The sequence below is a fragment of the Ranitomeya variabilis genome, chromosome 5 (genome assembly GCF_051348905.1).
Source record: "Ranitomeya variabilis isolate aRanVar5 chromosome 5, aRanVar5.hap1, whole genome shotgun sequence".
NCBI classification, from domain to species: Eukaryota; Metazoa; Chordata; class Amphibia; order Anura; family Dendrobatidae; genus Ranitomeya; species Ranitomeya variabilis.
Window position 1 is genome coordinate 182,101,892 of NC_135236.1, and position 11,740 is coordinate 182,113,631.

General features: G+C 43.1%; 1 protein-coding gene across 1 annotated transcript; it reads right to left on the reverse strand.

Moving 5' to 3' along the window:
- Positions 1-10,268: 10,268 nt before the first annotated feature.
- On the reverse strand, positions 10,269-11,213 carry LOC143774915 (olfactory receptor 2B8-like). Its single transcript, XM_077262723.1, has one exon. It carries the CDS (start codon positions 11,211-11,213, stop codon positions 10,269-10,271), a length of 945 nt encoding a protein of 314 aa, XP_077118838.1.
- Positions 11,214-11,740: the final 527 nt, after the last annotated feature.

Sequence of the window (11,740 nt, forward strand, 5' to 3'; positions counted from 1 at the left end):
GGGACAAGATGACATTTTCAGTGGTACCATGGTTATTTATATCTGTCTTTTTGATCGCGTGCTATTCCACTTTATGTTCGGCGGTATGATAATAAAGGGTTGTTTTTTGCCTCGTTTTTTTGAATTTTTTTTTACGGTGTTCACTGAAGGGGTTAACTAGTGGACTATTTTTATAGGTCAGGTCGTTACGGACGTGGAAATACTAAATATGTGTACTTTTATTGTTTTTTTGTTTATTTAGATAAAGGAATGTATATATTGGAACAATATATATATATATTCTATTTATTTAGGAATTTTTTATTTTTTTTTAAACATGTATATATTTTTATATTACTTTTTTACTTTGCCCCAGGGGGGACATCACAGTAAAGTGACAGGTCGCTGATCTGACACTTTGCTGTGCACTGTGTCAGATCAGCGATCACATAGGCACAGCAGGGAGGCCTCCCGGCGCCTGCTCTGAGCAGGCGCTTGTAAGCCACCTCCCTGCAGGACCCTGATGCAGCCCCATGGCCATTTTGGATCCGGGGCCTGCAGTGGGGAGATGCTCGGTACAAGGTGAGCACATCGCCTTGAACCGAGGGTCTCAGGGAAGGCCGCAGGGAGCCCCCTCCCTGCGCGATGCTTCCTTATGCCCCAGAACGCTGCGATCATGTTTGATCGCAGTGTGCCGGTGGTTAATGTACCGGGGGCGGTCCGTGATCTCAGTTCTGCTATGCAAAAGTCTGGTGGATACACAGCTGAGTAAAGAAAAACGAGTGGCCATCATTACTTTAAAAAATGAAGGTCAGTCAGTCCGAAAAATTGGGAAAACTTTGAAAGTGTCCCCAAGTGCAGTGGCAAAAACCATCAAGCGCTACAAAGAAACTGGCTCACATGAGGACCGCCCCAGGAAAGGAAGACCAAGAGTCACCTCTGCTTCTGAGGATAAGTTTATCTGAGTCACCAACCTCAGAAATCGCAGGTTAACAGCAGCTCAGATCAGAGACCAGGTCAATGCCACACAGAGTTCTAGCAGCAGACACATGTCTACAACAACTGTTAAGAGGAGACTTTGTGCAGCAGGCCTTCATGGTAAAATAGCTGCTAGGAAACCACTGCTAAGGACAGGCAACAAGCAGAAGAGACTTGTTTGGGCTAAAGAACACAAGGAATGGACATTAGACCAGTGGAAATCTGTGCTTTGGTCTGATGAGTCCAAATTTGAGATCTTTGGTTCCAACCACCGTGTCTTTGTGCGACGCAGAAAAGGTAAACGGATGGACTCTACATGCCTGGTTCCCACTGTGAAGCATGGAGGAGGAGGTGTGATGGTGTGGGGGTGCTTTCCTGGTGACACTATTGGGGATTTATTCAAAATTGAAGGTATACTGAACCAGCATGGCTACCACAGCATCTTCCAGCGGCATGCTATTCCATCCGGTTTGCGTTTAGTTGGACCATCATTTATTTTCAACAGGACAATGACCCCAAACACATCTCCAGGCTGTGTAAGGGCTATTTGACCAAGAAGGAGAGTGATGGAGTGCAACATCAGATGACCTGGCCTCCACAGTCACCAGACCTGAACCCAATCGAGATGGTTTGGGGTGAGCTGGACCGCAGAGTGAAGGTAAAAGGGCCAACAAGTGTTAAGCATCTCTGGAAAGTCCATCAAGATCGTTGGAAGACCATTCCCGGTGACTACTGTTGTGAATTTGCTTTTTGCTCCCTCTAGTGGTTACTAGTTTTTTGACTCTGGTTTTTCTGTCATTCCTTTTATCCGCACCTGGGTCGTTAGTTAGGGGTGTTGCTATATAAGCTCCCTGGACCTTCAGTTCAATGCCTGGCAACGTAGTTATCAGAGCTAGTCTGCTGTGCTCTTGTCTACTGATCCTGGTTCCAGTTATATCAGCTAAGTCTGCCTTTTGCTTTTTGCTATTTGTTTTGGTTTTGTATTTTTGTCCAGCTTGTCCCCAATCTATATCCTGACCTTTGCTGGAAGCTCTAAGGGGCTGGTGTTCTCCCCCCGGACCGTTAGACGGTTCGGGGGTTCTTGAATTTCCAGTGTGGATTTTGATAGGGTTTTTGTTGACCATATAAGTTACCTTTCTTTATTCTGCTATCAGGAAGCGGGCCTCTCTGTGCTAAACCTGGTTCATTTCTGTGTTTGTCATTTCCTCTTACCTCACCGTCATTATTTGTGGGGGGCTTCTATCCAGCTTTGGGGTCCCCTTCTCTGGAGGCAAGAAAGGTCTTTGTTTTCCTCTACTAGGGGTAGCTAGATTCTCCGGCTGGCGCGTGTCATCTAGAATCAACGTAGGAATGATCCCCGGCTACTTCTAGTGTTGGCGTTAGGAGTAGATATATGGTCAACCCAGTTACCACTGCCCTATGAGCTGGATTTTTGTATTCTGCAGACTTCCACGTTCCTCTGAGACCCTCGCCATTGGGGTCATAACAGTTTGCCAGGCCAGTATTAAATGTTTAATGCATTGCAGAAGAGGGATTATAAGAAAGAAGATTCTGAGTTTTTTTTTTTTTCTCCTTCCCCTTTACCTCAGAGTGGCTATGCTTGCTGCAGACATGAATGTCCAGACCTTGATTACAAGTGTGGACCAGCTGGCTACTCGTGTGCAGGGCATACAAGACTATGTTATCAGAAATCCTAGGTCAGAACCTAAAATACCGATTCCTGAACTGTTTTCCGGAGACAGGTTTAAGTTTAGGAATTTCGTGAATAATTGTAAATTGTTTTTGTCCCTGAGACCCTGTTCATCAGGAGATTCTGCTCAGCAAGTAAAAATTGTTATTTCGTTCTTACGGGGCGACCCTCAGGATTGGGCTTTTTCGCTGGCGCCAGGAGATCCGGCATTGGCTGATCTTGATGCGTTTTTTCTGGCGCTCGGTTTACTTTATGAGGAACCCAATCTTGAGATTCAGGCAGAAAAGGCCTTGCTGTCTATGTCTCAGGGGCAGGACGAGGCTGAAGTGTATTGCCAAAAATTTCGGAAATGGTCCGTGCTGACACATTGGAACGAGTGTGCACTGGCCGCTAATTTTAGAAATGGCCTTTCTGAAGCCATTAAGAATGTTATGGTGGGTTTTCCCATTCCCACAGGTCTGAATGATACTATGGCACTGGCTATTCAAATTGACCGGCGGTTGCGGGAGCGCAAAACCGCAAATTCCCTCATGGTGTTGTCTGAACAGACACCTAATTCAGTGCAATGTGATAGAAAAACCGCAAATTCCCTCATGGTGTTGTCTGAACAGACACCTGATTTAATGCAATGTGATAGAATCCTGACTAGAAATGAGCGGAAAATTCATAGACGCCGGAATGGCTTGTGCTACTACTGTGGTGATTCTACACATGTTATCTCAGCATGCTCTAAACGTATAGCTAAGGTTGTTAGTCCTGTCACCGTTGGTAATTTGCAACCTAAATTTATTCTGTCTGTAACTTTGATTTGCTCACTGTCATCTTATCCTGTCATGGCGTTTGTAGATTCAGGTGCTGCCCTGAGTCTCATGGATCTCTCATTTGCTAAGCGCTGTGGATTTACTCTTGAACCATTAGAAAATCCTATTCCTCTTAGGGGTATTGATGCTACACCATTGGCAGCAAATAAACCGCAGTATTGGACTCAGGTTACCATGTGCATGACTCCTGAACACCGCGAGGTGATACGTTTCCTGGTTTTACATAAAATGCATGATTTGGTCGTTTTAGGGCTGCCATGGTTACAGACCCATAATCCAGTCCTGGACTGGAAGGCTATGTCAGTCTCAAGTTGGGGCTGTCGTGGTATTCATGAGGATTCCCTGCCTGTGTCTATTGCTTCTTCTACGCCTTCGGAAGTTCCGGAGTATTTGTCTGATTATCAGGATGTCTTCAGTGAGTCTGAGTCCAGTGCACTGCCTCCTCATAGGGACTGTGACTGTGCTATAGATTTGATCCCAGGCAGTAAATTTCCTAAGGGAAGACTGTTTAATCTGTCGGTACCTGAACATACCGCTATGCGTTCATATATCAAGGAGTCTCTGGAAAAAGGACATATTCGTCCGTCTTCTTCCCCTCTTGGTGCGGGATTCTTTTTTGTGGCAAAAAAGGACGGATCTTTGAGACCTTGTATTGATTATCGGCTTTTAAATAAGATCACTGTCAAATTTCAGTATCCTTTACCGCTGTTGTCTGACTTGTTTGCCCGGATTAAGGGTGCCAAGTGGTTCACCAAGATAGACCTTCGTGGTGCGTACAACCTTGTGCGCATTAAGCAAGGTGATGAATGGAAAACCGCATTCAATACGCCCGAAGGTCATTTTGAGTACTTGGTGATGCCTTTTGGGCTCTCCAATGCGCCTTCAGTTTTTCAGTCCTTTATGCATGACATTTTCCGGAAGTATCTGGATAAATTTTTGATTGTTTATCTGGATGATATTTTGGTTTTTTCTGATAATTGGGATTCGCATGTGGAGCAGGTCAGGTTGGTCTTTAAAATTTTGCGTGAAAATTCTTTGTTTGTCAAGGGCTCAAAGTGTCTCTTTGGTGTACAGAAGGTTCCCTTTTTGGGGTTCATTTTTTCCCCTTCTGCTGTGGAGATGGACCCAGTCAAGGTCCGAGCTATTCTTGATTGGACTCAGCCCTCGTCAGTTAAGAGTCTTCAGAAGTTCTTGGGCTTCGCTAACTTCTACCGTCGTTTTATCGCTAATTTTTCTAGCATTGTGAAACCTTTGACGGATATGACCAAGAAGGGCTCCGATGTAGCTAACTGGGCTCCTGCTGCCGTGGAGGCTTTCCAGGAGTTGAAACGCCGGTTTACTTCGGCGCCTGTTTTGTGCCAGCCTGACGTCTCACTTCCCTTTCAGGTTGAGGTGGATGCTTCGGAGATTGGGGCAGGGGCCGTTTTGTCGCAGAGAGGCCCTGGTTGCTCTGTTATGAAGCCTTGTGCCTTTTTCTCTAGGAAGTTTTCGCCTGCCGAGCGAAATTATGATGTGGGCAATCGGGAGTTGTTGGCCATGAAATCGGCATTTGAGGAGTGGCGTCATTGGCTCGAGGGTGCTAAGCATCGTGTGGTGGTCTTGACTGATCACAAAAATCTGATGTATCTCGAGTCTGCTAAACGCCTTAATCCGAGACAGGCCCGCTGGTCATTGTTTTTCTCCCGCTTTGATTTTGTTGTCTCGTATTTACCAGGTTCAAAGAATGTGAAGGCCGATGCTCTTTCTAGGAGCTTTGTGCCTGATGCTCCTGGAGTCGCTGATCCTGTTGGTATTCTTAAAGATGGAGTTATCTTGTCAGCTATTTCTCCGGATCTGCGACGTGTGTTGCAGAGATTTCAGGCTGATAGGCCTGAGTCTTGTCCACCTGACAGACTGTTTGTCCCGGATAAGTGGACCAGCAGAGTCATTTCCGAGGTTCATTCCTCGGTGTTGGCAGGTCACCCGGGAATTTTTGGCACCAGAGATCTGGTGGCCAGGTCCTTTTGGTGGCCTTCCTTGTCAAGGGATGTGCGGTCATTTGTGCAGTCCTGTGGGACTTGTGCTCGAGCTAAGCCTTGCTGTTCTCGTGCCAGCGGTTTGCTCTTGCCCTTGCCTGTCCCGAAGAGACCTTGGACACATATCTCCATGGATTTCATTTCTGATCTTCCGCTATCTCAGGGCATGTCCGTTGTCTGGGTGATATGTGATCGCTTCTCCAAGATGGTCCATTTGGTTCCTTTGCCTAAGCTGCCTTCCTCTTCCGATCTGGTTCCTGTGTTTTTCCAGAACGTGGTTCGTTTGCACGGCATCCCTGAGATTATTGTGTCAGACAGAGGATCCCAGTTCGTTTCCAGGTTCTGGCGATCCTTTTGTAGTAGGATGGGCATTGATTTGTCGTTTTCGTCTGCTTTCCATCCTCAGACTAATGGACAGACGGAGCGAACCAATCAGACTTTGGAGGCTTATTTGAGGTGTTTTGTCTCTGCTGATCAGGACGATTGGGTGACATTCTTGCCGTTGGCTGAGTTTGCCCTTAATAATCGGGCTAGTTCCGCCACCTTGGTTTCGCCTTTTTTCTGCAACTCTGGTTTCCATCCTCGCTTTTCTTCGGGTCATGTGGAGCCTTCTGACTGTCCTGGGGTGGATTCTGTGGTGGATAGGTTGCAGCAGATCTGGAATCATGTGGTGGACAACTTGAAGTTGTCACAGGAGAAGGCTCAGCGCTTTGCCAACCGCCGCCGCGGTGTGGGTCCCCGACTACGCGTTGGGGATTTGGTGTGGCTTTCTTCCCGCTTTGTTCCTATGAAGGTCTCCTCTCCTAAATTTAAACCTCGTTTTATTGGGCCTTACAAGATATTGGAAATCCTTAATCCTGTATCTTTTCGTCTGGATCTTCCTGTGTCGTTTGCTATTCACAATGTATTTCATAGGTCCTTGTTGCGGCGGTACATTGTGCCTGTAGTTCCTTCTGCTGAGCCTCCTGCTCCGGTGTTGGTTGAGGGCGAGTTGGAGTACGTGGTGGAGAAGATCTTGGATTCTCGCCTCTCCAGGCGGAGGCTTCAGTACCTGGTCAAGTGGAAGGGCTATGGTCAGGAGGATAATTCCTGGGTGGTCGCCTCTGATGTTCATGCGGCCGATTTAGTTCGTGCCTTTCATGCCGCTCATCCTGATCGCCCTGGTGGTCGTGGTGAGGGTTCGGTGACCCCTCACTAAGGGGGGGGTACTGTTGTGAATTTGCTTTTTGCTCCCTCTAGTGGTTACTAGTTTTTTGACTCTGGTTTTTCTGTCATTCCTTTTATCCGCACCTGGGTCGTTAGTTAGGGGTGTTGCTATATAAGCTCCCTGGACCTTCAGTTCAATGCCTGGCAACGTAGTTATCAGAGCTAGTCTGCTGTGCTCTTGTCTACTGATCCTGGTTCCAGTTATATCAGCTAAGTCTGCCTTTTGCTTTTTGCTATTTGTTTTGGTTTTGTATTTTTGTCCAGCTTGTCCCCAATCTATATCCTGACCTTTGCTGGAAGCTCTAAGGGGCTGGTGTTCTCCCCCCGGACCGTTAGACGGTTCGGGGGTTCTTGAATTTCCAGTGTGGATTTTGATAGGGTTTTTGTTGACCATATAAGTTACCTTTCTTTATTCTGCTATCAGGAAGCGGGCCTCTCTGTGCTAAACCTGGTTCATTTCTGTGTTTGTCATTTCCTCTTACCTCACCGTCATTATTTGTGGGGGGCTTCTATCCAGCTTTGGGGTCCCCTTCTCTGGAGGCAAGAAAGGTCTTTGTTTTCCTCTACTAGGGGTAGCTAGATTCTCCGGCTGGCGCGTGTCATCTAGAATCAACGTAGGAATGATCCCCGGCTACTTCTAGTGTTGGCGTTAGGAGTAGATATATGGTCAACCCAGTTACCACTGCCCTATGAGCTGGATTTTTGTATTCTGCAGACTTCCACGTTCCTCTGAGACCCTCGCCATTGGGGTCATAACAGACTACCTCTTGAAGCTCATCAAGAGAATGCCAAGAGTGTGCAAAGCAGTCATCAAAGCAAAAGGTGGCTACTTTGAAGAACCTAGAATATAAGACATATTTTCAGTCGTTTCACACTTTTTTTTATATAATTCCACATGTGTTAATTCATAGTTTTGATGCCTGCAGTGTGAATGTACAATTTACATAGTCATGAAAAAACAGAAAAATCTTTAAATGAGGATGTATGTCCAAACTTTTGGTCTGTTCTTTATATATAATCAAACCACGCAAGAAATAAATAAGTAAATCACAGTGAGATGTCTGATTCAATGCACAACATCCAAAAATAACCTATCTATTGTAGTGATAAAAATACAAAGTGCCAAATAAAAATAAACATCAGCTATCTGTATGAGAATCAAATGCACTATGCAGTGCGGATCTAGATTGATGGAATGATAAAATAAAATACAGCTGTGGCAGAAGCAGAGGTAAAAAGTTAAATAGATGGTACTAAGCTCAAGGGATTAATGAGCATCAGATAAGCAGCGAAAATGTTATTCAAAAATATGTAAGATATAAGTGCTATTAGTGCCCTACTCTAGAGTCTACAGCTGCCAATAGAAATGTTTTCTGTGATGAAATGTTTATTTTACACCAGTCACATATTATTTTGGGGTAGGTACATTAATGATGTGCTTATCATGTGGGATGGTGATGCACAGCTGGTTTCTGATTTTTATCCAGAAGCGATATTTAGTGGAAATCCTCTGCGCTGCTTGATGATTGAAGAGACATCAGTCCTTGTGTTGTTTATCAATAAATTGCACATTTTGAAGGTACAAGAACTTCTTTCTCAGCAAAAAGAAGGACCACATGTTGACATAAAGGGAATAAGTGACCATCACAGTATTTGTCATTTCAATTGAGCACTTTTTCTCCCTTTTTTGATATATTAACAGAATCATTAAAGTTAAATTTTACATTTAGGAATCTTTAGTTGGTAATTATATGTCTCTGGCAATTTGTAAAAAATTACTTATATTTCTGACAAGCTTGCTTTTGCCATGCGAGTAGTAGATATTTTATGTACTGCAGAAGAGTCATGGTTCCTAGTTGATTTGTTCTGGAACATCCATGGCTAGTTTTCCTCCAAAAAAACCCCTTCACACTGCAAAAGATTTGTTGGCCCATGACGTGGAAAATAATTTGACCCTCTGAGATTGCAAATAGGACCCATCATCCCCATCACCACTACCATAGGTTTGAGGTCTAGCCTCCCTCACCAATAGCAATTGAAGCATCATCTGCTACCAAGATAGCATCAGAAGTATATCTGTCCTTGGAAGAACTTTTGGCCGGACACTGGCTCCACTCTTTGTTGCCAATGCCTCCTCTACTGATGATATCACATCTTAGTCACCCCAATCTGATTCCCAGATCTTGTCCACCACACATTCATCCTCATCATCCCTGATACTGGTGACTCACAGTGGGAAATTTGCTGTGCTCCTTGCCCCCCTAATTATTACCTAGATTTAAATTTCCCCTGACTCAGAGTGCCACTACTACTGCCACCACAGCTATACATACATTTGAGTTATGTCTTTCTCATCCTGGACCCCATCTCATCTAAGTCTCATGCAACTTATGAATTGTAAGATACTGTGAAATATCTTCCTTAGCACCCAGAGTTATGCAGTTTAAGAGAATGAAAGTCAGAACAGACAGAGATGAATTTGCTAGAACTGGAAGTTTATAATCAAAAGGTTCAGTATTGCAATGGTGAAGTAGAAGGAATAATGTGCAGAACACTGACTCAAGCTGACGGTGTCACTGTCAGAGGTAACATAATTCTGCTGTGTTTGGGATGATCAATATGTTATATAGTCCATAACATTATCCACTTTTCCCAACTAATATGCATAACAGAATCAAAAAAGGACAATTGGGACCTGCATTTGGTTGTTCTGCTGCCTGGACAACTGGTATCAGCGATGTTGGAGCTACTGCTATAATGCCAGATGATGTGCTGTGAGGTTTTTTTTAACATTGCCATTGCTAGGTTTTCTTTTACCATACATTTTTATACCACACCAGAATCAGCTTTTCATGAGTTACAATTTCACGATTCCCATACAGGATAAACCAATAAATGCTAGGTACAGTAACAGAACAGCGGCAAAAGGCTGCAGTATTGATGTGGCCTGTATGCAAGTCAAATTTGACTAATAAAATAAGTGTGCAAAAATATGTAATTTATGAAGTGCAGACTTGGCTCCAAGTATTATGACTTTCTCTCGCTAACTCTATGTCTAAGCTTGTGGTTTGATGTTTTTTCACTAACAAGATTAAATACAAAATGGCTGCTGTATTGTTTGCTTGTGCTTTTATAACGGCTATTTTAAATCCCTAAAATGGATGCTGCTTTCCTGCCCAAGCTTATATAGTGGCTCAGATTGGTTGTGCTATATATAAAATGTAATTTGATAACTTGAAGGCATTATAGGGAAGACCAGCCATGCCAAATGTCTTGTGAGCCTTCTCTGGCTAATTTTACGCAATTCATACAAAATGAATCAAACATTGCTTGAGTTCCCCAAGTTCAGAAAATTCCTAAACGTTTGATGCAAATTCAATTTGCATCAAATCAATTTAATTTCTGATATTGATTGATTTAGCAGTCACATGCCTATTCTAGCAAACAGAAGGACAGCCTGCTGTGATGCTTGTCAACAGAGTAAAATACGACTACTACGTGCCAGTGCAAATTAGGTCAGATTGATTGTGCATGTAGTTTAGCAACTCTCCCCTCTTGTTTATGGAATTAATATCCTTATTATCTTTTGCCTGACACAATATTTTTTCTTGTGATGTCCATAAATGCTCCAACAACATCCTTGTTCCTCAAAGTGTATATTAAAGGATTCAGCATTGGGGTTACAACACTGTAGAACAAGGTGGCCATTTTGTCTTGGTTCGCTACATGGGTTGATCCAGGCCTCATATACATAAAGATGATGGTGCCATAAAGCAAGGATACAACTATAATGTGTGAAGCACAGGTGGAGAAGGCTTTCCTCCGTCCTACAGATGTTCTTATCTTCAGTATGCTGGAAATGATGTAACCATATGTAATAAGGATAAGGAAAAATGGACCCATCACCACCAACATAGCAAAGAAGAAAATAACAGTCTTGTTAATAGATATATCTGCACAGGCCAGCTCTAGGACTGAAGGAACCTCACAGAAAAAGTGATTTATTACATTGGGACCACAATAGGGCAATTGTAATGCAAAGACTGTGTGTACAATGGAGTTTATAATTCCTCCAGCCCAGGAACTAGTTGCCATCTTAATGCACAAGGCAGTATGCATAATATTAGTGTAGTGTAATGGGGTACAAATAGCCACATACCGGTCGTAGGCCATTGACAACAAAAGGTAGCACTCTGTCCCTCCTAGAGAGAGGTGAATGAACATCTGAGCGACACAACCATTAAAAGATATGCTTTTTCTCACAGACAAGAAATTAATAAGCATTTTGGGGACTATACTTGACGTGTACCAGATATCCAAAAATGATAAATTACTCAAGAAGAAATACATAGGGGTATGAAGCCGGGGGCTTATTCCACGGAGAGTAATTATCATTATGTTACCAATTAGTGATATCATGTAACATGATAAAAATACAAAATATAACACTATCTGAATATTCCTCCGGCTGGTTAGCCCAAGAAGAATGAATTCTTCCACAAACTTGTTCTTGGATATGTTCATTCCAGTGCTGGTATTGTGGAAAATCATTCTCTTCCACTTTCTAATATGTAAAGAAACATCAGCCTCCTGTAGAAAATAAAAAATAAATCAGCAATAATATCTATGCATCTAGCCATTAATCTATATATAAGTTCAAGTTAACTGCTGAGCACAAAATGTTAGTTGAAAAACATTACTCTACAAATAATTACAGTAGATTAAACTTTGGTTATTAATCGCAGCAGGGACGGACACTGACAGCTTAGGGCCCCTGTGTAAGAAATGTGTCTGGGCCTCCCTCCTTTTATGGCCACAAAGCTACAGATATACAGATGCTTCTCACAAAATTAGAATATCATCAAAAGTTAATTTATTTCAATTCTTCAATACAAAAATTGAATCTCGTAATTATGTAGAGTCATTACAAACAGAGTGATCTATTTCAAGTGTTTATTTCTGTTAATGTTGATGATTATGGCTTACAGCCAATGAAAACACAAAAGTCATTATCTCAGGAATTTTGAATAATTAACAAAAACACCTGCAAA